Source organism: Paramormyrops kingsleyae, chromosome 1 (assembly GCF_048594095.1).
Source record: "Paramormyrops kingsleyae isolate MSU_618 chromosome 1, PKINGS_0.4, whole genome shotgun sequence".
Taxonomy (NCBI): domain Eukaryota; kingdom Metazoa; phylum Chordata; class Actinopteri; order Osteoglossiformes; family Mormyridae; genus Paramormyrops; species Paramormyrops kingsleyae.
In genome coordinates, this window is record NC_132797.1 from 12291743 (window position 1) to 12318387 (window position 26645).

At 44.4% G+C, this 26645-nt stretch overlaps 1 protein-coding gene across 10 annotated transcripts in view; it reads right to left on the reverse strand.

Annotated features, from left to right (window-relative positions):
- Positions 1-26645, reverse strand: part of LOC111846505 (myotubularin-related protein 5-like) — a 52702-nt gene that overhangs the window by 13467 nt on the left and 12590 nt on the right. For 6 of the 10 annotated variants that reach the window (XM_023816730.2, XM_023816727.2, XM_023816723.2 and 3 more), the window contains exons 2-25: positions 18426-18511; positions 17514-17651; positions 17279-17404; positions 16960-17070; positions 14510-14587; positions 12804-12833; positions 11447-11552; positions 11072-11204; positions 10595-10703; positions 9844-9957; positions 8203-8280; positions 7754-7867; positions 7306-7434; positions 7038-7136; positions 6030-6225; positions 4403-4515; positions 3863-4012; positions 3512-3580; positions 3284-3427; positions 2489-2748; positions 2227-2399; positions 1909-1982; positions 433-625; positions 214-341 (exon numbers count right to left, since the gene is read on the reverse strand). In XM_023816730.2, the coding sequence (XP_023672498.1) occupies positions 214-341; positions 433-625; positions 1909-1982; positions 2227-2399; positions 2489-2748; positions 3284-3427; positions 3512-3580; positions 3863-4012; positions 4403-4515; positions 6030-6225; positions 7038-7136; positions 7306-7434; positions 7754-7867; positions 8203-8280; positions 9844-9957; positions 10595-10703; positions 11072-11204; positions 11447-11552; positions 12804-12833; positions 14510-14587; positions 16960-17070; positions 17279-17404; positions 17514-17651; positions 18426-18511 (2951 nt within the window). The remainder of the gene's footprint in view (positions 1-213; positions 342-432; positions 626-1908; positions 1983-2226; positions 2400-2488; positions 2749-3283; positions 3428-3511; positions 3581-3862; positions 4013-4402; positions 4516-6029; positions 6226-7037; positions 7137-7305; positions 7435-7753; positions 7868-8202; positions 8281-9843; positions 9958-10594; positions 10704-11071; positions 11205-11446; positions 11553-12803; positions 12834-14509; positions 14588-16959; positions 17071-17278; positions 17405-17513; positions 17652-18425; positions 18512-26645) is intronic. The other 4 variants (XM_023816733.2, XM_023816732.2, XM_023816729.2 and 1 more) reach the window with 3 other exon arrangements.

Here is a 26645-nt window from a genome sequence, read left to right on the forward strand (position 1 = left end):
GGAACTACAATAACATATTGAAATTCTAGGCCAAATATAATTTCTGGGGACCTTAAGTATCAGCGGGCTTCATCCAATCGATTAACAACGTTGTTAAATTAGCAAACTTTTAAACTAAGCTAGGTTTAGCGTCACCAAATGTTTGAGTGTAATGGTTCTTAAAACACAGTTAGCATTGATCAAAATTACTTAAGCAGAGCAACTGCAAGCTACCTGGAAGGTGCAGGAGCGGAGCTGCAGGCCCTCCTGGACGAATTGGTCCATGGGTATGTTGACAGAGATTTTCTTCTCCTTGGTGAGGGAGGCGATGGGAAAGGACCGCGTCACCACCTGCTCCCCGACTGCAGACAGAGGCACAGAGGACCCAGTGACTCCCATAATTACACGACTCCTGGAGACAAGAGGTTCAAGCTGCCTTTACACGGGACTCACCGAGGGGGTCGTTGGGGGTTCCCTTAAAAATGAGTCTGTAGGTGGTGAGGAAGACGGCTCCTTCGGCGGGCAGCAGGGGCGGCCCCCCCATGAGGCCTGTGGCCTCCTCCCGCCCATCTGGGATCAGGTGAACCCTCATGCCTTCCATCATCAGCTCCTCACCTGGCAGAAGGCTGGGTCTCAGGAGCTTGGGCTGATGAAGGAACAGCGGCCATTACCCGACAGAAGCACACAAAGACTAGAAAACAGATATGTCAAGTATTTTCTGGAGATTATTGTTATTGCTGCAAAAATTAACTGAATTCAGAACAAACATGAATCACTGTTGGCGAGTAATTAATCCTGATAAGATCTTAGAATGTGAATAAGTAAATGTACATAGGAAAGCAAAGCAAAGAATAAAATGCAGTTTTTTAATGTGTATTGCACTGAAAGTTGAGTATCGAAATATTTTCAAAGCTGATTAGCTTTAGAAAATTTAAACTACCAAAAATATGATCTGGTTAGTGGGAAAAATGTCAGAACAATATGGTTCCTCCAGGTAACATGCTCAGCATTTCAGTGCTAACAAACTAAGTTTAGAAATGCACAGAAACATTAGGGGCTAGAGCAGGAATTTAATTCCACATCACACAATAAAGGAAACTGGAAGTACACTGTAAGGAAGATGTTCACAGAAATTCACTGCAGACGTCACGCAATGAGTTCTGGCTAATGCACGTGTTGGGAGGTGCTGGAGCCTAATACTGCAGTAACGCCTTTAACGGCCTTTCCAGCCGTGTCTAGGGGCTGAACTCTGAACTGCTCTAAACTCTAATTCCTCAAGCATGCAAGACTGTTGAGCCCAGTGACACAGCCGTCTCCATCCGATGGTGACCCAGCACTGGACGGCAGATCGTTCCAGTCTCAGCGGTGCTTGTTTATGAAAACGTGAAGTCCCCACTCTACCCTGTCTAGCTCTGAGTCAGATGAATACTATCTTCAGAAGGTATGTCTGCATTATCAAAATCTTTTAACAAGGTAATAACATTTTTCACAAAGTGAAACTAAGCCACTCACTAAGCAAACCAGAAACCAACATATCGCTTCCAAGACTAGTCTTTCTTGTAACAGCACTGTTTGATCTGAAACGGACTTAAGACAATAAATCAAATAGTCCCAAATAGTTTACTGAGCAGATATTCTAGTTCTGCAAGAATTTTTATTTTATTGATTATTATTTTTTTTTTAGTTGAGAGAACCACTATCAGCACTGTCCAACAGTGAGTAGAGAACTCCTCAGAGTAAGGGGAACTTACTCTGAACAAACGATAGCCAAGATTCCAAGGTCAACAACCTGCATGCACTGCTCAGTCACACCATGCAGCCATGTAGACATACCTGACTACCTACTTGACTTTGAGCAGACGGGGGGGAGGGGGACCTTGTGTTCTACGTGCCTCTGTCCAGTCTTACGTAAAAATATGAATTGGTTACCTTTTGTATTGGGGGCAGTCTCTTACTTTCCCTGTGGACAGCATCCAAAGTTTCGATGTGCATCTGAACAATATCTACAAAGAGGGGAAGGACAGTGTGTTATCTCGGTGATGCACACAGCTACTCACAGATACTCATATATGTACTCCTGAGGAATGAAGTTCAAACATCTAAAATTAACTCAGACTGAAGACGGATGAATGATGGAGAGAACACATCAGTGATGTACGTGGTTGGCACAACGCTCAGAACATTCCAATCACTGTCACCTACACGAGCTCTCCAGCGCCACCCTCTGGCGCAATCGACCTGGCCTACCTGGAATCATGGTGTGAAGGGCCTTCAGGTGATCATTGGTCACCCCGCTCTCATTGCACACTTTGTCAACAAAGCGAGTGATGAAGCGCACCACCGAGCTGGCCACGTCAGAGTTCTCCGAGTCTTCGAAGCCGCTCTCTGTGTCGTAGCTTTCGGCCATGCTCCCCGCGATGCTGCGAGGACCGACAATATCAGCCGTGCACCGGGGGCAAGAGCCTCGCAAGCTCCCCAGACAGAGTGCGGTCTCTGCACCCGGCCATACCTGTTGGTGACGTAGCTGTTGCTGACGCTCTCCACGTCGCCCAGGCCTGAGCTGCGGAGCAGTCGATTCTTGCTCGTGTCCAGCGGCAGCAGCAAGTAGCTCATGCGGTTGGCGTAATGGATGGCCTGGCTGAACACAGTGCTCTCCTCCTTCTGCACCAGCTCCTGCTGCTTGTCCTTGGAGAGCGTGGACCACAGCCGCCGCTGCTCCGAGGCGATCTCCAGCGCAGAGCGGCTGTCCTGTGCCACCGATGACGGATCCTGGGACACAAGGGAGGGCAGCAAGCTCAGAAAACACTCAGTACTGCTGATCCCGGTGAAACAATCCATATTATCAGATCAACAGAGCTGTAAACAAATTACAGAAGTATTTGATTACAATAAATTAAATTAGTCTAAATTGAGGTATTCTATAACATAAACATTCTATTCTATAAAAGAAACCAAAATACACTACAACCGCTCCTTGTTAAATGACTGAGATGATTAGGTGAAATGATTACTAAGTGGAAATTCGATTGCGTCACGCAGTAAAGATCATTGGTTGCTGCCATCTCATTCAGATAAAGTTCTTGCACAGCTATGCTAACGTTAATCTCACCCCGGCATGCTTTGTTGTCAGGTGTACAAAATTTCATTATAAATGTGCGCATTAGTCAGAAATTTGTTTTATTGCTGTCATATATGCAAATGGTCACTGAACGAGGAGAGCGTTAACACTGTTAAGCTTTGCACAGTGAAGTACAGGTCCCATGGCTCACTACCCAGCGGACCCGGAACACGGTTGTGTTCTTACAGAATCCCCGACGTCCATATAGAGGGCTCGGATGTGGTTCTGGACGTCGCTGTAGAACATGGCCTCCCAGAACTGCATGTTGGCCCAGACCATGTGGTCCTGCACACAGCTGTAGGCAAACTGGGTGACGCCTGCTCCCAGTTTCTGCAAGAGACAGAGACAGTGCTCAGGTCCATTTACTGAAGGATGGGATGTTGCCTCTACAGTAAGCCACGATGGTGCACCTACTCTGCAGAACGCCGTGACCAGAGGCAGGAGTCCTGCAGCAATTCCGTGTTCATCAATGACTGAGCAATCCTGGACAGACCGACAAATGCAATACTGAAGTGATTCACACTAATGGCAAAGGCCGGCAAATGAGAGCATTACTCATTTCTATTTAACCTGCAGAGGGCCCCATTGATTAGTGTCATACTGCATTTGACCAATAATTAAAAAGCAACACCCAGACCTCACAGTGGAACTCCAGGTCAGTTAGTTAATTTGCACAGCTTTGCCCCAACTACACAGCTGCCAATGGTGTTCCAGGAGAATCATCATGGAGTAACCTTGGGAGGAACCTCTGAGTGCTAAACTCACCTGCAGCGTGCAGTTCATCATGCGCACGATGTAGTCGAACTGCTGGTCGTCCAGCACGGCCCGGTTCTGCTGCACATGTAGGTGGAGCTCCTGGGTCAGGCACAGACGGGCTGTCCGGCCCTTCAGAGCCCGCAGAACCGCCGGAAGGAGCTGCGGAGGAGGGTCGGGTGATTGCAGTCATACATGAGATTAACGACTCAGTTGCTTAACTGGAAATACAGTCCTGAGTTTTCCAGTATGCAGTCACTTGCGATAGATATTGCATCAAGGGTACAGTCATACTTTCAGCAATCCTTTCCAGTTTCACAAAGTATAGCAGCCAGAACCACAAGTGCCTTGATCTGTTTCACTTAGCTGCAGAACACCTGCAAAGCTTTTTTCACAAGACTCAAAGCCCGAGGCTGGCACATACACAGCTTTTACACTCACTTGATGCATCCTGAAGTGTTTTTGGGTTTTTCCCGACAGTTCCAATTCAGACTTGGCCAGGTATCGCCCTGGGATTTCCCAGGCAAGTGCAAAGCCACGATGACTGCTCACCTTTTTGGCTTCCAGCATCTTGTTCTCGAAGATGTAGGTGATGCAGTTCCGGACCACCTCCAACCTGCGGGCGCTGTTGGCGAGGGTGCTGCCATTTCGGTCCACGGCATCACCTAGAAGAGCAATTTTGTACCATTTACCTGGTGGGCTCAATAATGTTTCTGCTTGATAAATGTCTATCAGTCATACTACCAGCAGTTCAAACTAGGTAGTCCATTTGAAGCTACAAATAAAGTACATATACATATAAAGTACAGGTATTTTATGGGACCTACTGAAATAAAGGTAGCTGATTATGAGAAAGACCTTGGTGTGTATGTTGATGCTTCCATGTCTCATTCTCGCCAGTGTGGGGAAGCAATAAAAAAGGCCAATAGGATGTTGGGGTACATCTCCAGGTGTGTGGAGTTTAAGTCAAGGGAGGTAATGCTAAGATTATACAATTCCTTGGTGAGACCTCACCTAGAATATTGTGTACAGGTTTGGTCACCATATCTTAAAAAGGACATAGCGGCCTTAGAAAAGGTGCAGCGTAGGGCCACAAGAATGATTCCTGGTCTTAGAGGAATGTCATACGAGGAAAGGTTATTTGAGCTAAATCTGTTCAGCCTCAAGCAAAGGAGACTGAGGGGGGACATGATCCAGGTCTATAAGATTCTAACAGGTTTGGATGCTGTTCAACCGAATAGTTACTTCAGCATTAGTTCAAATACAAGAACTCGTGGCCATAGGTGGAAATTAGCGGGAGAACATTTCAAACTGGATTTAAGGAAGCACTTCTTTACACAGCGTGTAGTCAGAGTATGGAATAGTCTTCCTGATAACGTAGTGCAAGCTGAATCCTTGGGTTCCTTTAAATCAGAGCTAGATAAGATTTTAACAACTCTGAGCTATTAGTTAAGTTCTCCCCAAGCGAGCTCGATGGGCCGAATGGCCTCCTCTCGTTTGTATAGTTCTTATGTTCTTATGTTCTTATGTTCTAAGCAGCTTTGGCCCTGGCTAATACTTGGATGGGAGACCAACTAGGACCAACAGGGGAGCCCATCCTGTGGTCAGTGTGGATCCCAAGCCCCAGTGCAGTGACGGGGACACTGTACTGTAAAAATGGTAAAACCGAGATCCAGACTCTCTGAGGTCATAAAAGATCCCTGGGCATCTTTCAGAAGGCTAGGGGTGGTACCCTGAGATCCAGGCTAAAACTGCCCACTGTGGCCCTAACAAATCCAGCCTCCTAAATCATCCCCTATATCTAACTGGTGAATTCAGTCCTGCCCCTTCACCACCTTAGCTACTGCGTGGTGAGCGTACTGGCGCAGAATATCTGCCATCGCATCATCCAGGTGGTGGCGGCTGAAGAGGCTCCCCATTGGTTCTGTAAAGTGCTTTGGGAGTCTTGAAAAGTGCTACATAAATGTAACATTCATTCATTCTGATCCTGAAACATATGATTTGAGTTCACAAAAGCAAACAGAACATAAATACACCGTGCTTATGGGAGCTCACATTTAACAATAGTCAAATTTGAACCTGCTTATGGCAGCAGGCTCCAAATGAACTGAGATGTTGCAGAAACGACACATGACCGAAGCCACGGCCCTCTGCCCTCTGAAGACCAGGCGGTACGTACCCAGGGGCGGCCCCGAAGGCACCATGTGCTTCACCTCCACCTTGACGGCGGGGGGAGAGTCCTTCAGCTTGGCGGCAGCGTGGTCGATGAAGAGTTGCACGGTAACCTCATCCAGGTGCGGGAAGGTCTTCAGCGGGACGCGGAGGTGGGAGCCCTCGGCGGGTGGCTGCATAGCCACAGCTGGGTATGGGTTCTCCTGGAGGCCACGGAAACACCAGTCACTTCTCATGTAGAACATCAAGCCGATTTCACTGCTAGCCAGCACTGATCTCGGTGGCCATCACATTTCCAAACACAGTTCTTTTCTTCATCCACAAAGAGCAGCTGAGTGACCATCTTCAGCATGTCTGAAAGTACGCCCAGTCTGTTCTAGAAGGGGTACTCTTTCTTTCTAAGCCATTACTACGCTTACACTGGGCGTTGTATGGCTCTGCAGATTAGTGCCCTTGATTGGAGGGTTGCCGGTTCAAACCTTGGGGGCTCACAGACTGATGGCCGTGCCAAGCTCCTTGGCAAGGCTCTTAACCCCCACTTCAGAAAAACCAAAATCAAGCCTGGGAAGCCATCAAACGATGACCAATTTAGGAACAAGCAGGAGGTGATACCCAAGAGGGGCACGAGGACTGTGTGTAAAGCCCCTAAACCGAAAAAGAAATGCATGCTGGGAATGGGAAGTAAACAGACAATTAATTACTGAAAAGGTCATTCTAAACATCTGAAGAGGGACAGTCCAGCACTGAATAACAGAGCAAGGATGTCCCAATGTATTTTGGCTTGCCAGCTGTCAAGAGAGCAATAAACACACTTTATAGCCATTTCTCACACTGCCTTAGGGATAATCGTCCAACGCAAAGAGTGAAATGGAGCCCCAGACGTACTTGACTATGTGAATGATGGGTAACAATGATAAAACAGCTGACTTCACGTGTTATTATCAGGCAGAACTATGCATGTGACTGTTGAAAGAGCAGTTGTGAGGCGCGGAGGTCCAGCCAGGTCGGCACGTACGTTTTTGTAGAGCTGCTCGCCCAGTTCCTTGATGTGGCTCGTGACTTTGTGCAGATTAGCTTCCTCTAGACAGATGCGTTCCACTCCACTGGCGACAAGCTGGCGGGGGGCAACAAGCTAGGGTCAGGATGCTTTAACTCATGCTTTAGCAAAGCAAGCTCATCTTCAAATAGCCGCATGCTTCCCGGAAGAATTTTTACGGTGCGTTCATCAACATATGGTTCCAAGCATAAAGAGACATCCTGGAAACCTCCGTCTGCGCCCACACCTCATCGAACAGGTCCGTGGTCCGGTATGGAGGCCCTCTCTCCGACACGAAGCCCGCGAAGGCCATGCCGTCCAGCACCTTCATGAGGAAGTCGTCTTCTGTCAGCGACCGCTGGCCTAGGAAAGCAGCCTGAAAGAAAGATGGAGGTAATCAGGGCCGTGCTTCCCGTCTGAGGGAAAGGCAGCCATGACAGACACTCAACCTTCGTCAAATCTGTTTGTCACTCCAGGGAAGGGGGAAAAAGCTAATTAAAAATGCGGGAACTAAATACTCACTGGGCAAGGTATATGTCAATGTCACCTAAACGGTCATGGCTTAGCGGATAGACTGCAAATAGGGGCTCTGGGGTGCCGATGGTCTTCCCATCACAAGGACGTCTCAGAACATATGAAACTGACGCTGGCACGAGCCCATGTGCTAGCTTAGCTGCCGGCAGCTAAGACGGTACCTTGTGGAAGCGGATGACGGGCTCGGGGTTGATGCGGATGATATGCAGACACCAGCGGTAGCCCTGGAGCAGCTGAGCGAACAGCCACAGGAACACTGCGCGGATCTCCTTGTCCTGTGATGTGGGTCCGCGAGAAAAGAAAAGGTCATGGAGGGAGCAGCTGAAGTACCATGCGTGCCGGAGCCAACTTTACAGCTCCCTCCAGGCCCTCAATCAATTTACTACATGGCAGCTGCAAGATAAAGACCAGGAAGTAGTTTGATTGGGAGGAGAAGTATTACACACAGTCAGTTCAAAACTGAACCTTCAGATGTCAAAATGCAGCAGATATTTATATCTCTGTATTTTTTATACAAAGCAGAACAGTGATGAAAACCAGGAGGGAAACATGCAGTCTTGGTTTTGCTGGGGGGGGGGGGGGGGGTCGGGGGGGTGATGGAGAAGACTACCTGGATCTTCAGTGAGGAGGGCTGCAAGGAGGAGGGTGGGAAAGCATGATCAGCCACATCCAGCTCGGGGTCCAGCACCTAAAACGCAGCAGAAACACCTGAAAGTCATGCGGACACCTGGCTTCACAAGAAACGCTGGCCGACCACGTGAGCGGAATGCAGATCCAGACGGGACTGTTTTCTGCTGAGAAGGTGGTTTGGCGTATACAGCACCGAAACACAGCAAGGCCACCCAAGCCGATAGGAAATGGATTCATGACCAAACTCATGTCTTATGAAAGAGCTATTATTGGTATTGCATCTACAACTAAAGTCCTGGAACCTGACAATTTCCCAAAGACTTGCGTTTGGTGAACCTCATGTCTGGGTCTGTAGCCCAGGATAAAGCAAGAATAGAGGAGAAGCTGGGGCTCGGAGAGCTCGTGAGACGGGACTCAGGCCTTTTCGGGGCAGGTGATGTGGCTGGCAGAATGCACTGGGTTTCCGGTGGGGTCCTTCTCGGACTGACCCAGGATACTGGCTGTGAAGTGGAACCGTTCTCCTTGCCACTGAACGGGCTGACCCATGGATGGGGGATGCTATGAGAGCCAAGAGCTCAGGTATGGCACAGACATGCCGCTTGAGAGCACAGGACAGACGGAATAGCCACGAGAATCGGAAGCGGCTCCTGAATCCGTCACTAGGGGTCCACACTTAGAAGTCAATTCACTCACACCCTCACGATACTGCTGTGAAGTGACCTACCAACAGTATCGCAGCACTAAAGGGAGGAGCAGCTCTTCTTAACGAGAGACATCAAAATGGCAGCCTATTTGAGCGCTAACCATCATCCAAATTCAGGTAAATATAGGTACTAAAGTGCTTTGAGCATAAATGTAATCGTGATACGGAATTGTGCCAAGCAGTGGTCATTTTAAAACGAATTTGAGGAAGCACTGTAGTTAGAGCATTGTAGTTAGAGTATGGAATAGTCTTCCTGCTAGTATAGTACAAGCTAAAACCCTGGATTCCTTTAAATCAGAGCTAGTTAAGATTTTAACAACTCTGAGCTATTAGTTAAGTTCTCCCCAAACGAGCTTAATGGGCCGAATGGCCTCCTCTCATTTGTAAATTTCTTATGTTCTTAAAGCGCCAACAATGAGGTGCTTGTAGCCAGCAGAGAGCCAATGAGTGGCCCGCATAACACTTTAGAAATTGTACATATATTTTTTTTCCTTTTTTAATTTCACATAAACACCGCGTTCTGCAGTGGACATGAAAGGATAATTAATTTAACTTCTGTTTCCAATCCAGGCACATGACCCTCGATTACACTGATAGGACCCTTGCTCTAACTGTTACTGCACGCTATATAGACAGGCTGCAGAAGTATTCATTATTGTTCTCCAAATATTACAAAAAATAAAAAATAAAAATAGCGAGGATGACTTTCTCTTTAGGTGTTAAAGAGTTTCCCAATCACTTTAAATAATAAACACAGAACCTCTCTCTGCAGTTGCAAACCAGGCAGTGATGGTGATCGGATACCGCTGAGAATATACCAGTTTCCTCACATATAACTCCCATGGAAAAAATAATAAAGAAACGGAAACTCGTCCTGTACCATATGATAGGGTATAATGGTTGTGGCACGGCAGTTACCATGGAGAGGGCCAACTGCGTCTGCTGCAGCAGGGGCTCAGGAAGCAGGGAGATGTGGACACACTCTGGGATCGTCACCGTGCCCCCATCGAGGTCAGCGATGATCACGTCGAGCTAAGGGATACAACACTTTCACTAGGCAGCCAAACTTCACCTCCATCACTGTTAATTTCAGCATTTCCCAGAAAACTCCAAAACCCCATCAGCTGACAGCCAGACACTGAGACACACTGCAGGTGAGCTGGCCAAATGACAGGGACCCCCATAGACACCACAAGGGTTTAAGTTAATAAAAACAGGGGCAATAGAAAAGAAAATAAATCTGTATATCGGCCATTGACTAGAATGGGACGAGTTTGTGGTTGGAATATAAAATAACATTTGACAAGCATTGCATGCATCAAGGTCCTGAAGGAATGAACTGGCTCCAGCTTGAAAACACTAGCTTTGATTAAAAAAAACATGTCATTTCATCTGGCAAAATTATTCCATCAATAAAAGTTTCACATTCTTTAAGAAGCATTAAAGTTACAAAGCTATGATTTTGACACGAAATAGCAAAGGTGGATTGTACTGGGGCATCAGCTGAACGTGTGCAGAAATCAGAGCCAAAAGCAAACCTGAGCAATATTCACTTGTCACCCAAATTTAAATATTAAAAGGCTTGTTGTGCACTGTTCAATTTATCGATGTGATGCACCAATGGATTTTACAGTATGAGCATTGCGGGGTGTGGAAGTGAAACACTGACCAGCTCCTGTGTCTCAGAGCGGAAGGTGGAGTTGACCCCGATAATAAAGGGTGTGGGAGTGCTGAGAACCTCCAACAGCTTCCCTGGCAGTATGGGGACGTACGTGAAGCTAGGGGAAGAGAGGAAGGAGTGCACACACTGAGTGCCATGCGCCAGCCTCGAACTTCTCAAAGGCTCTCAAGCTTACATTAGAATTTAATTTAAATCAACGGCAGTTGAAGGGACTTCAAAACAACAATAAGAGCCAATCAGCACAGAGAATGGTAACACGTAGCAGTCATCCTTAGCAATCGGGAGCCTCCAATTGTTGTATTTTGTAAACATGTATCTACATTAGCCTTCTTTTTATTCCATAAAACATGCAACATTCCAAAGGGAGCCTTAAACAAACTGAAAACCCAAGACTCTCATTCCGAAACGATACTAGAGAAGAGGACTGAGCTGCAGATCTGACGGCTACCCAGGGCCCCCACACACCTGTATTTCAGCGGGAACATGATAGCCAGAAGAGCTCGGCAGGCATCTGTGAGCCGATTGTAGCTACTTGACAGGAAAAGGATCTTGTGTTCCGTAAGGGTGGCACAGAACAGGCAGAGGACGTTGACGATACCTGGAAGAAGAGGGGCTTAAAGATGAACCCACCATCACCAATCGCACAGATCTGCAAACCAATCTAGTATGATGCATCTATCTCCACTCATTTATGGATCTACAATGGCTTTTGATGGCAAGTACAGCTGGTTTTCAGAGTGTTTCCAAAACCTTATGAAAAACAACCATCCAAACCATCAACATGTCATATCACCAAACACCTTTCCTGAAGTTGAATGGTGAGATGCTGATGGTTCTTACCCAGCTGTCTGAAGAGCAGGGCGACACTGCAGCCGCTGACAGGCAGAGAGTCAGTGATGGGAGTCTGGATCACCTGACGATCACCAGCGCCTAATGTGATGGTTCTCTACACAAGGAGAAGCAAGCAAGTCATCATGCTGAAGAAGAACTGATCACACTGCTATGACACAGGCCACTAACCACCTCATGAGTGCAATGGAGCCTGCCACCCGCAGACTTTCCTTCAGAGGGTTAGTTGGTTATTAAAAGCCATACCTTTTAAGCCCAGCACAGGAAGAGCACAGTAGAGGGGAATCACTGGTGATATTTAGTACTTAGCGATTAATAATCCCAGCCAGTGACCATTCTTCAGAATCAACTGGGTGAAGAATTAGCTTTTTGGTATTATTTACCATTGATTCCTTCAGTTCACAGCATGACCATTTTCCACTTGTGCTCCAAGAGATCAAATACTTTTCAATTCAGATGATTTTTTTTTGGTCACACCGTCTCTTTGGAAAAGCAGAACACAGTCTGCTATTGTGACTATGGTGCATGTTTGTGGAAAGAGCATTTAGTGAGCAGGAATGCGCCTCAGTCGCCCAGCCATGGCAGGACGACGAGCCAAATAGCACCCAAGCCGTGGAGAGACATGCAGCGTGGCTGTATGGTGTAATAGAAGCTCAACCCTCAGGCAAATCAAATAAATGAAAGAAGGTTGCATGACAGTATGGAAGAACAGGGGGTGAGCAACCTCAGTCCCAGTGGGCCTCAATAGCTTCACTATTACCCGCCAACCGTAATGGTCTTCAAGTCACATGCCCGGTGTTTCAGGTATCATTAAATTACCAAGTGACTGACACTGTAAAACCCTTAAGGACTGCAGTCACCCAACCCCTGCTTTATAAGAACCTGGAGCAGAAAAGAAAAAAAAAACAAAATATATATATATATATTAGATTTTTTTAAATCACAAGATGAATACTAAGCGGCGGGACAAGATGGTGCATTGAAGGCCTTGATTAGACCAATACTCTGACCAGGCTGAAATAACGCACCCCAGCATCAGCTCCATGTGGAGTCCATACCGGTTCCTCTGCCTGTTACTTTCATTTCCTTTCGTGAAAGTGATCTTTCAGTACTGTCAACTGAGATCCACTTTCAGTTCCCGAAGAGGACCACTGCATGTTTTTGGTCCGGTGAATAAACGAGGCCAAAGATTGGTCTAATCATACCCAAAATGATTGGACGGAGTTCCTGTCAAGGGCTCATCATTTGATATGAGGAGAAAACTCCTGGGGAAGGGGGAGAGCAGAGGCACACCACCCAAAGCCAGTGGTGAAGACTAGAAATGGGCAAATAAAAAGGCAGGCCATACCACGGTCTTTTCCTCCTCGTCTGGGCCAGGCTAGTCAAGCAATGGAGACACCACAGGAGATGGAAAAGCATTAGAGGCAGGCCCAAACATACCACTGCAATCAACTACAAAACAGGTTCTCATCTTCACAAGGGCAAACCAGAGGAACAGTACTAGCGTTGCCTCATAGGGATCGATGCTGTGGACCTCGACGACCTGCCTGAAACACTGCTGCTTAATGGAGGCTTTCAGAGCCTTCCAGCTGAGTGCATAAATGGAGAGTCATTACACAATCATCAAGCTCCTGCTTACTGGCTCTGTGTTAGCCTTGCCACTAATTTCCAGTAAAATGATTTATAATTATATGAAGTCTGACAACCACACTTAGCAATTCTACGCTCGTAGGAAACAAACATGCACAACATACAACGAGACTTATCCTTCTCGTTTACTATATACACATATTTTAATCAATGCGAATAAAGTATTTGAAAGATCCTCTATACAATTATGAAGTATTACTACGCATATCACGACACAGATGCTAAACACTTGCGCATGGGGAGTAGGGAGAAATTGAAGAAAATGTCGATTAAAACAGACTCTCTACCCTGTTCCCCTCAATGCCAGGTTCGGCTCCCTGAATTCAGGTCTAAATGAACCTCTTGGCCAACATCTGTCTGAAATTAAATCAGACAAATTATCTCCAGACAGACTATTAATGCAATAGTTCACACTTAAGGTATAAGGCTGCATTTTTCTATACTATTATCGAGGCAAAAAAAAAGTACATGCATTAAGGGAGACAGTGACTGTAAACAAACACGTACTGGCTGGGTGTGGAAACGGGAGGGTTTCACTACCATGGAAGCTGCCGGTAATTTTTCACTGGCCTCAACACGAACGAACATGAGAACAGGTTTTACAGGACGGCCTGCATTCCTACAGAGACCGCTCTCCTGACACGAACCTTCCCCGCGTGTGTGCGTAAGTGACACATTTCCATGGAGACCCACCACACTCGCCGTGTTTATCTGAATGATTATTTAAGACACTTGAGACCTAAATGCTGAGGAAGTATTGAAAACAGAAAACATTCTGTATGTTAACAAAGGGTTAGGTTAAATCAAAATTCGAGCATGAGAAGCGATCTGTACCCCAAAGCCAGCTAATGAAGTCGCCCTAGACATGAACGACAGTCATAGGACCACAGTTCACACTAAAGGTGGATGTAACCGTTAAGGAGACTGTCACCCACCCCCACCCCCACCCCCACTCAGCAAAGCAACCATCTGCTCTGGACCCCAAGGCCTATAGCCCCCCTGTGAGCCCGTAGGGGCCATCTGCCCACATGGGCTCCCGGAGATGGGCAGCCGACACTAATTCCGTCATCTGATGTGGACAGGATCCTGTAGCATACAGCCCTGTGTCAATGCAGCTTAATCAGGTTGAAAAAGAAACTACATCCTATACAAACAGATGACCAAAAAAAAAAAAAAAAACCCAAAAGCATATAAAATCAAAAATAGCCATTTTGTTTAACGCACTGCAGATGACTCAAGCTCCAGGGAAGCCACAGATCTGACAAAGCCAAGCAGAGACAATTGAGTGCTATGAGTTGCCATGACTTAAGATGCTTTAAATGAAATCAAACAAATGAAAGAAAGTCTAGCTCTAGATAAAAATCATAATGGATTGATTGGGAGAAGCTGCTGAAAAATAGTTACCTGAAAGCAGCCCAGAAGCCAGTCACAGGCAAGATTCTGAGGGACCAAGTTAAAACTACAAAGTGGGGGGTCGCACATCTGCAACACACAGGAGCAGATATGCATATGCATATAAACTGAAGACTCGTCATCCTAGCACCAAGTTGCCCTCTACAGCCCCCTTTAGCTAAGACCCCATAATGAATGAAAGCCAATGAGCATGGAGTCCCGGAGCGTAGATCTAACCCACCACAGTCTGGTACTCTGGGAGGTTTCAACCACAGATCCTTGAAGGGCATCAACAGCTGGCAACACATATATCTGGCAAATAGTACCGAGTGCAATGGGGAAAGGCTTGACCAAAAACAGTGCTTTGCAAAAAAAAAAAAAAAAAAACCCAGTTAAGTACAGATGCATGAGAGGGATACCCTCCTAAGATATATGAAGAAATGGGTTGAAACCCAGGGTGTAAAATCTACCCTGATGTGTTTGCAAAAGGGAATGTCAGGCAAGGAACAGAAAGCAGAAGGTGAGAGGTTCACTTACGAGCAGCTTAGCGACAATGAAAAGTAATCAACCGGGCATGAATTCTTAATCGACATGAATGTTTCTTTTTCTGGTAAACACATACACTATATGAACAAAAGTATTGGGACACACCTCTTATTCACTGAATTCAGGTGTTTCATTCAGACCCATTGCCACAAGTGTATAAAATCAAAAACGTAGCCATGCAGCCAGGTTTACAAACATTTGCGAAAGAATGGGTCATTCTGAAGAGCTCAATGAATGCAAGCGTGGTACTGTCACAGGATGCCACCTTTGCAATAAGTCAGTGCCTGAAATTTCTTCCCTGCTAGATATTCCATGGCCAACTTTATTATTGGTATTATCACAAAACAGAAGCGTTGAAGTGAAGTGGCAGACCACGTAAAGCAGGGGTCTCCAACTCCGGTCCTGGAGAGCTACTATCCAGTAGGTTTTCTATCCTACTTGGCTTCTGATGAGCCACACCTGGCCCTGGTATTTACCTGAGAACAGGTGTGGCTCATCAGAAGCCGGGTATAATAGAAAACCTACTGGACGGTAGCTCTCCAGGACCTGACGTAAAGTAACAGAGAGGGTTCGCAAAATGCTGAGGCGCATAGTAAATAAATGCTCTGCTGACTAAACTGCAAGTTCCAAACTTGCTATGGCATTAATCCCAGCACAAAAACTGTGCGGCAGAAGCTTCATGGAATGGGCTTCCAAGGTCGAGCCTCACATCACCAAACACAATGCCAAGCGTCAGATGGAGTGGTGTAAATTACACCGCCACTGGATTCTGGAGCAGCGGAAACGTGTTCTGAGGAGTGACAAATCACACTTCTTTGTCTGGATGTCTGATGGACGAGTCTGGGTTTGGCAGATGCCAGAAGAACGTTCCCTGCCTGCCTGCATTGTCCCAACTGTAAAGTTTGGTGGGGGTACGGGGTTGTTTTTCAGGGGTTGGGCTTGGCCCCTTAGTTCCAGTGAAGGGAACTTCAGCATACCAAGATATTTTGAACAATTCAATGCTTCCCAGTTTGTGGGAACAGTTTTGGGAAGGCCCTTTTCTGTTCCCGAATGACTGAGCTCCAGTGCATAAAGCAAGGTCCATTAAGAGATTGTTAACAGAGCTTGGTGTGGAAGAACTTGACTGGCCCACATAGAGCCCTGACCCCACTGAACATCACTGGGATGAACTAGAATGGAGATTGTGAGCCAGGCCTTCACTTCCAACATCAGTACCCAACCTCACAAATGGTCTACTTGATGAATGGGCAAAAATTCCCACAGACACGCACCAAAATCTTGCAGAAAGCCTTCCCAGAAGAGTGGCAGCTGATGTAGCTGCAAGGAGGGGGGAGAGCAACTCCATATTAATGCCCATGGATTTGAATGGGATGTCATAAAAGTTCCTGTAGGTGTAATGGCCAAGTGTCCCAATACTTTTGTCCATACAGGCAATATAGTCTGTCAGGGTCAGAGAGACTGAACAATGACAGTTTTAAAAGAAAACATAAAATTATTGTCTGAGTGAAACAAAAACTGTTCAGCTTCACACACAGGTTAGGTTTCTTAATTTTACTTTCAAAAGGATAAATTGCTGTTGTACTACTAAGTTTCTAAATGACATTTCCAGTAAATGGTATGAGCAAATGGAATCCCCCCCTCCATCAATGATCTCTGGTAAAACCCAGGGAAACGAGTTCAAGTGTGATGGTGTTACAGAATGCGTTTAACCCCGTGAACTGAGCCTGGCACGAGTCCCATCATAAACACCATTAGACATGTCTGCAGCATTCAAGCATGGGTGAGATGGGGGGGGGGGCATGAGGGAGGACCCTGGATGAAATGAGTGAACATGGCTGCACGCCTGCAAGCGGAAATTAAACCCGACAAAGAGCAAGAAAAGGTGCCTGGTGAAGGCCATGCGGCAACGCTCTCACCTGGGAGCCCCCTGCTACGGGGATGATGCAGGTGAGGAGGTTTCCAATCAGGGTCTCCAGAGGGAAGCTGAGACCATCCACATGCACGGTATAGATCAGGCCCAGGCAGTTCTGTGGAGGGAGGCAAACCCGGCATGGATGACTTTAAACTATCATACCCAAAACACCATGGAGCTTTTCTGTGGATATCAAGCTAGTCAAGGACCCATCAGGTTTAATGAGGTTAGAGTGAAGACCACTTCACAAGGGAGGGGGGGAGCACTGAGGGCGATGGGGAGACACGCCCAACCAGTGGCCGGTGCGAGAATAGCGTCTGTACCCTGAAAGCCTCGGTGTGGTCCAGTCGAGACACTAGCACCAAGCTCTTGGGTGCAAAGAGCTGAGTGGACTGGATGAGTCCAGGGTCCACGTCCTCATCCTCATCAGCCTCACTAGACAGGCTCTTCTGTGGTTGGGGTGGGGTGGACAAGGAGAGATGAAAGGGGTACTTTAATGACACACCTGGGCCTAGGTATATAACTGGACCACTCAAAGTAAAGGCCCAGTGAACCTACCTGCGGGTCATCGACCTCCTCCCAAAAGGTGAAACAGGCACAGTAATGGCGTTCGGAGTTAATGTCGGTCAGAGCCGCTACAAAAAACGACGGCGGAAGCCTTTTAGGGACCAACTGCCAACCACTGGGCTGGCAAAACTGAAAGAATGAGAGAGAGTGCTCTGGGTTATTTCTCCAAATAGCAGTTCATCTGACACTAGGACCTTTCCTAAAGGTTACATTACTAGACACACCAATTGTTGCTGAAAAGACTAAGAGTTACACTAATGCACTAACAAGGAGTTTATTTCAAGGAAGTGAAAGAGATTATCTAATCTGTAAAGCTCCAGGACTACAGGAAAGGGGATTATAGGATAGCATGTTGAGCAAAATATACAGCCGTGCAAACAAGTCTAAGGATACCATACCAAAAACTAACACTCTGCTCTTAAATTCCTGTTGGTAACAGCTTACAGACAAGTGCATTATTGTATGAAATCTTACATTCACAAACCAACAGCATTTCAATGGGTTACACAACTCTATTGTATTCGTCTGATGAGTAGAGTTATAAACTGGACTTGCTAAAAATATCCAATGAATCTTTATTCAGAATCATGGCCTGTAAGTCACTCCCCATCATCTTTAAAAAAGTCACACAACTGTTCAAAGCAGGACAACAGAGAGGTGACAAATCTATTGGTCAATGGGAGGCTCACAATATAATGTGGCAGGAAACTGAGCAAATGGCAGAGTGAATATCAGATAACATCTGAAACCAATTAGAAGTCATCCATAAAACTGTATCGCATTTATCAGGGCACAGGGCTTAGAGGGGGTTTGTGTGCACTAGTGTGACTCATACATGGTTTGCATCTGCCAGCTGCATGTCACTGCTCCTGTAATGCGACAGGGGTTGGAGACGCGACCCACCAGCTCAATGCCCTGGGGAAAAGGGTTGTCCTCCCAGTCTTTTTCAGGAAAGCGCTGGAGAATCCGGCCCTGACCCTCGCTGCCCTCTGTGAAAAGAGGAGCAAGGCCAGATCAGGATAAAGGTAAATTCAAGGAAATTAAAGGTTTTATTGACAAAAGAAGGCTTCAAATAGATTTGAGTCACATCACTTATTTTGCATGTGAGCAGAGGTTATCCACAGCTAGAGAGAGAAGTCAGAACCTCAGCTTTAAATATGATAGTGACTTTACAAAAAAGACATTTAGGCTTAATTTCTTAAAATGGATACAGTGTTTTAAAAAAAACAAACAAATTTCAGAAAGTTGCTTTGGCATTAATTACATTTTATAGTTTGTGATAGAAGGTGGTGAAATTACTGGAACTATGTTCCAGTAAGTTCCCTAAACTACAGTAAAACTGATACCCCATCCATCCATCCATCGCCATTTATCTGGGCAGAGATGCCTAGAACTCCCTCTCCCCAGTCACCTCCTCCAGCTTCTCCCAGGGAATACCGAGGAGCTCCCAGGCCAGCTGAGAGATATCTCTCCAGGGTCTGCCCCAGGCTATCCACCCGGTTGTACAAGCCCAGAGCACCAACATTGTCATTAAACCCATGACAAAAACAAACATTTAATTCCACTTTGTTAATGAGGGAATTCCATGGACTCTTCATGGCATTAAGAGGAATAAGATGTATCCATTACTGCAAATACCTCCTGAGCCAAGCTACCACTCAGGTTGCAAATGTTACAGATCCCAACACAGCTAAACATGGCTCTATACTGAACAAGAGTACCATGAGCCAATGGTAGATACAGTAATAGCAGGTACAGTACAGGTTTGGCATTTTCATGGGAACAGATCACTAGCCAATCACATAACAGGTAACAGTAGTAATGAAATAAAACTTCAGTTTGATCAATTAACTTGTTATTCTTCCTTCTTTCGTGTTTCTTTGAGTTTTTAGGGGGCCCGTTTACCTCTTTCTTAAAAAGCTAATGCTCATTTGTTTGATCAAACCATCCCCTCCATTTTCCATACCCCTGACATTCATCCTAACTTTCACACTCCCAGCATAATCGAGTTGCATTCATTTCTCATTCTGGGTGGAAGCTTGAGGACTGGGCATTGTCCAAAAGATACATGCAACCATGCATACAGATATAGGGTACAGCTTCCTGTATCAGGTATATTATGTAAAGCTGCTAATAACAATGATTTTTCTATTGATTTATTAACTATTTTACCGATTGGTCGGTTAATCTAAATCATTAATCTTCCTCCATTCAAGTTAATTTTATTTTGACAACAAACTGTATGTCGATACAGGGCTTTAGTTAAAAGATTCCGGCTTTTCTGAAGTACACCAACGTTACTTCAACAATTCGATAAGCAGAATAGTAGTAAGCTTAAAATATTAATGAGATGTGTATTGTGACACTATAAAGTTAGTAATCTGTATAAATTCGGCATATCCTCATAAATAGAGGAGCACACCATGTGCGACTGTTTTGTTATACCATGAAAGCGATAAGCACTGAAGTCACAATGAAAAAATGGACAGATCAGCAGTGATAACTTTATTTTTTTTTTTTTTAAGTATATATTGTGGTTAGACAAGATAAAAAGATATTGATGGTGTGGCGATGCTTTTTGCAGTTTAAGGTCCGACAGGTTTTCTTCTAAAATGAAAATTATATTTACATCGTGAATCATTATTTTCTTATTTAGTGAGTTTCATTTCTGTTTTTGTTTATGATAACACTGGTCTAAACAACCCCAACATGCACGAACACACACCTCTACCATTAATCAACAGAGAATAAGCACAGGATTTTCTCATAAACTTATTCAATGGAAAATCTAAGGTAGAAGGCAGACAAGTTTATGGCTTTAATGATGAGTGCATTTAGCAGCTCTTAATACTGTCCGCTGCAGTACAAGCAGGCAGTGGGGCAGGTTGAACTGATGCCAGCCTTGTATACAGTTCTCCGTAGTTGCATGTATTATAATGCAATTGTGCTGTATTGTAATGTCAAGTGTAGTCACTGTAGTGTTAAATGTTAATCGTAGTACATAGTGTGCCTGTGTGTGTGTGCTCACTGTGCATGTTACAGTACTAATGCTAATTTAATAATCATGAATGAACAACACTTACGGAGGTTTTGCCATTTCTGGCAGTCAAGAGTAGTGCCTGTGTTTTCTTATCAGGTGCTCATGCATAGTGCCAGTGCTGCTGTGGTATGCCACTAAATCCTTTCACAGTGTACAAACTACCTTTTTGTTTTGTGATAACTTGAACTACTCCCATAATTACTTGGTGATATTGAAGGAAGACATTTGTTATAATTAATTACAAATCAAAAAGATAATTTCATTAAAATACATTGGAAACCACTTATAGTGATGGCAATAGTGATTAACCGCTTACATAGATCAAAAGTCTTAGGACAGAATCAATCTTGTACAAATACAGTTTAAATAATTTGCTTATAGAAATCAAGTAGTCTGCTTACAGTATTCATTTTTTTTAATACATGACAACATATGGAGAAAAGTAAAATGTTTTTTTTTTTTTTTTTTTTTTACTTTACTTTGATAGCCCTACTTTGCCTTGTGTTAACCTGTCTGCATCTGGCTAGCTAGGCTACCTGAGGCTAATGCTGTGTGCACAGAAAACATGACAGAAAAAGTCAGTCATTTTCTCTCAATGACCAATATAGACTCATTAAAACATATGATAAACTGCCAAACTGCAGCAGCAAAACTACAATAAGCTGTATTTTATATACAATGCTATACTGTATTATAGCGTATTTCAATTATACACGGTTCAGTCATTTAATTTGTACAATATTGTAATTTGAAAAGCGTTTGAAACAGCTGTACTGTATTTTCAGAGTCAATAAAATTCAGTAAATACTGACGCAGTCCATGTTATTACCTTATATGCATGTAATAAATATACAAAATGTCAATTAGATGGTAATCTGCCCGACACAAAGAAAAATATTAGTTACAATGATCATCCACTTATACTGATCAATTTCACCCAGACAGACATGATCACAAGAAGCCGTTTCCACTGTAATGTAAAAAACGATGCGTCGATTTAAAATATTGACGTTAGTGTATTTTAAGCTTAGACTTCATCAGCTACATCGTCTGATTGTGGCAGTCCAAATATTAAGGCACATTCAGTATGGCCCCTCTGCAATAGGCCTATCATGGGGCATTCCATAAGGCCCTCCTGTAGCAGATGTACCGTAGCACATTCCATACAGCCCTCCTGTAATGGGTGTACCGTATCATGGGCTGTCCCGTATGGCTCTCCTGTAATAGGTGTATCATGGGCTGTCCCGTATGGCCCTCCTGTAATAGGTGTATCGTGGGCTGTTCCGTATGGCCCTCCTGTAATAGGTGTATCGTGGGCTGTTCCGTATGGCCCTCCTGTAATAGGTGTATCGTGGGCTGTTCCGTATGGCCCTCCTGTAATAGGTGTATCGTGGGCTGTTCCGTATGGCCCTTCTGTAATAGGTGTATCATGTGGTGTCCCGTATGGCCCTCCTGTAATAGGTGTATCATGTGGTGTCCCGTATGGCCCTCCTGTAATAGGTGTATCATGTGGTGTCCCGTATGGCCCTCCTGTAATAGGTGTATCGTGGGCTGTTCCGTATGGCCCTCCTGTAATAGGTGTATCGTGGGGTGTCCCGTATGGCCCTCCTGTAATAGGTGTATCGTGTGGTGTCCCGTATGGCCCTCCTGTAATAGGTGTATCATGTGGTGTTCCGTATGGCCCTCCTGTAATAGGTGTATCATGTGGTGTTCCGTATGGCCCTCCTGTAATAGGTGTATCATGTGGTGTTCCGTATGGCCCTCCTGTAATAGGTGTATCATGAGGTGTTCCGTATGGCCCCTCCTGTAATAGGCATGCCATGGCACATTCCATAGTCTATGTTAGGTGAACCATACAGCATTCCGACAATCCTCTTGTATTAGGCATACCTTGGCACTTTGTGAACAGTCTTCCTACATTAGTTGTAGTGAAGCGAAATCTTTATTCCAGTATTGTGATGTCTAGTCACAACAGCTGGACTACAGGACGTGACAAGCATGCCAGAAAACAACTATACAATTCTTAAAGCGTGACAAGTCTTTAATTCAAGGTTCAAAAGTTCCAGTTAGCACTATGCGACTATGGCAAAATGCACACAGTTCCCTGGGATGCAAAAGGACAGAAAGCTGACAAATGAAAACAAAAGTGATGAATAACAGCTTCAGGGAGTAATGCCATGAGGTCAGATCGTTGCTCAAACACACACTTTTACAGTACCAGGGCAGTATTGGAAGAATGTGGGAACGCATAAATCACAACAAAAAAACCTTGAGAACACCCCCAAAGTGACCATGCCTGTTAATGCTGTAATGTTTTAACAAAAAGAATCTGAAGGACTTGCTTACAAGACAGACAGTGGCTACTTTGAATGGCTAGACTGTAAAAAGGAAAAAACAAACCACACACCCTAATATGACAATGTAGTGAGAGGACAAGCATTGAATGCTAACTGAGTTACAGCCCCATTCTCATGTTTTGTTTTGTTGGGGGAGACTTTGTTCATCACTTTAGCTACCTTCATCACTGTGGCAAAGCGCAAAACCATGCAGAAGCACTGACAAGCAGCAAAAACGTTACACTGGAGGAAGCGTGTGTGCAAGGTAGCAGTATCATATTGTCATACAAAAGTTTTACATGGCACAGTTCCATCATTCTGCAAATTTCAGCATTTGATGAAACTGCTGTAGATCTCTACCGCACATATAAAAAAAAAGATACGAACAAAACCACATTTATGTAATGGATGTGCCAAATTTGGAGAGAGACAGTCAGTTGCACTCATTTCATGTGTCTCCTGTATGGAATAACTACACAGATAGAAGATGGAGAGAACTGACACTCACTGCCCGCCTCTAGTTAATCAGTAGGGTGGCAGAAGTTTTCAACCAAATGAAAAGGAAGAACCTGCAGACCCAACTTCTGCAGAATCCACTTCCAATACTTACTTAGTTTTCAGCAGTCTGTAAAAATATAGCTACTGTTTCTTGTTAAATCAATTTGTATAATCAACTGCATGACAGATATTTCCTATTTTAGATGCTAACGCTGCATCTCAGAGCATGAGCGCAGTCACTTCTGCCTGCTGTGACATCACCTGCATACTCTTTGCAGTACGAGGAGCGCAAGAATGTCAGAGGGTGACGATCTGGAACAACTAGCAGCACAGCAATTTGCAATCTTTGCAAAAACAAAATTTTTGAGGGGTGTTTGTAGCGTTTAGTGGATTATCCCACTAAACAAAATGCAAGAAATTGTGCAAGAACGCAAGTAATATGAAAAAACCAATGGATGATCTGGGAGTTGCTAGCTTGGGCTACTTTGCGCAAATGCTACAACTTGTGATACACGAGGGCCTGCTATTGCAGCAAAATGTGATGCTGTTGCCAGTGGGAGAAAAATTGTGGGGCATTTTAAGCATTCGCTTGGAAGATATTCAAATTCAACTGCAAATTTCTCAAAAACGCTTAAAATAAGATGTACAAACGAGGTGGAACAATGGAACAGTATGTTTCTATAACAAACAAACTTTATTAAAAACATCCTTAATAAACTGCCCCACTTTTTTTCTCCCAGTGTGCAAAAAAATCCACTTCCACCTCCCAGCACTTAACAAGGACTCTCCTCTCCCAACGCTTGAAAGTTTTCTGTCAGAATCTCAACAGTCTGAATCATAACACAACACATCTGTATCCTTAATACAACAGTCATCGATAGTATTTCAGACTGACCTTCCCTAAAGGAGAGAAAAGGCAACTATCACAAAGATTCCAGGGTTTACTGCTTATGGACCTCGCTGAAACCAAGGGCTGTGGCTACTTCCTGCTCATTCCATTGTGCTTTGCTAGCATAGCGTCCAAATGCTCTTCTCTCATAGTTTAGGCCATGCCCAAAGTAAATAAAATTGACTACTAACACCAAACTACATTTTGGCTCTTTCAATCTACTACACCAGGCAGAAGAAGTGGGAATACTCTTTCTATTGGTTACAATCACACATGAGTATTGTAATATTAAAAATATCCTGCATACTGCTGCCAGGATAAAAGAAAACAAGCCAAAAGTAGAGATGCACTGATCAGTGTCATGTATTTCTGATAGTGAACTGGTCTGTTTTACAGATGCGCAACACATCATATGCACTGCGGTGCAGGCAATAGCCTCAGAGCGGCGTGCACATTCACAGCCACACGCTAACATGCCGTTAGCGTGGAAGTTCTTCACTGTGAGTGAAAACGACACAAAGCTTGCAATTTACAATACATAAGTACACCATGTACAAAGTAAACCATGGGGGGGGGGGGGGTCACCATGAAAATGAGGTGAAACATCAGAGGTAAACTTTAAACTGGATATTAAGCACATACTGGATAGTCTTGAAAAGGAATACTCATTAAAATTGCAAAGCTAGCTAAGGTTTTTTTCCTATGACAGAATAGGAACAAATACGGTCACCCCACCATGACTGGGGTACCTAACAAGACCCACACATTAAGTCACAAGTACAGTTGCTATGCAGAACATTTATTAAACAGGCAGAATCGGAATCCAAAATCGGAATTTCTAGCTTAATATCTCATTCTGGGCTGAAGGAGATCACTCACAAGCAGATGTAGCGAAAATACATATTAATGGGATCAGGTTGGGTCATGCAAATGTGAAACAAAGTGGTACAAATCAGGCACCATCATAAAAAATGCTGTCAAGTGTAATGCTGCGTATGCGCAGCTGTGCGAAGTGCTAATCGGGCATGTACAGTCATATTTCACAAAGCAAAGTTATCTGTAAACTTTGTCAGTCCACTTGGCACTTCTGGCGGTAATATGACAAATCCATTCAATCACCTTAAAAGGAAGCATCCAACAGAACTTTGATTAAAACTCATTATAAAATTTAACTAGGGCTTTAATTTTCATTTTGAAAACAGTATCTTTAATGCAATATTACATTTTAAATGGTGCCAATAGCCAAATCCTTAGGCTTGTTCCAGTCTGAGTATTCTTGAAAGTACATTTCAAAATTGGGACCAAAGACTGCAATTCAGATCATGGGTCGCGACCGTGTTATAAAGATTGCGAAATGATTTTTTGGGACGATCATTCACCCCTAAGTGAAAGCATATTTAGTGATTATGGTGAACTTTGGAATCAGTTTGGATGACTGCCAATAATATATGCAGTTCCCACTCACCTGCCGCCCTGCAATCAATGAGTCAATATTTACTTTCCAAACTACTACAAGACAACCCCAAGCAAAAGGTCAAAACTGAACATGTAAACAAACATTTATACACAAAATAAAAATACACACAAAACGCACATACCCCCTAGAGTCAATAGAGATTTATGTTTCTGATTTTCTTCCCTCAGTTAACACAAGATACTCGACACAAGAAAATGGGATCAGACATGTGGGACACTGATGTAAGTGGGAAAAGCAATCACCGTAACTCCCAGTCTGTTAAGCACCAAGGGCCTTAGGAAGCGGGACTTTCTATTAACATTCATCAAAGTAGGAAAGCAGTGTGACTTGTCCAGTAAAAGTGATTAGCACTGCGTTGCTGAATGCACTCATTCTGTGCGTCTGGACTTGTTGCAGCCATTTACCTTAAAATGCCAAGAATTCTCTTTATTCCCACAAGAAAAAAAGTTCAAAATAAACAATCAATAATTAAAAACTGTTTTCCTCTTAACATTACAAAAACCGGTCACAGGACCTATAGGGCATGACAAGAGGCCACAATTGATTTATGATACAACTGGGGGATGGCAAATCTGCAATGGGTTGTATTTGGGAGCAAAATCCGTTGGAGGATCACAATGAATGAACTGACATGTAGGGAACCTAAAGTCATACAATATGTTATCCATGAACCTGTTGTGAGAGCAAGCAGCAAAGCCTGCTTTTCTTGCCAATATATGACACAAATGGCCTCCCAGCATGTCTGTTTGCCAGCTCCAGAAATTCCCATTTCACCATATTCTGGGTCACATTACATCCATACAGTGAAGATCTGCAATGCACTTGGTATTTTTCACAGGCCTGTTCTTCCAATAGCATGAACACAGAAGCAAATTCACGACAT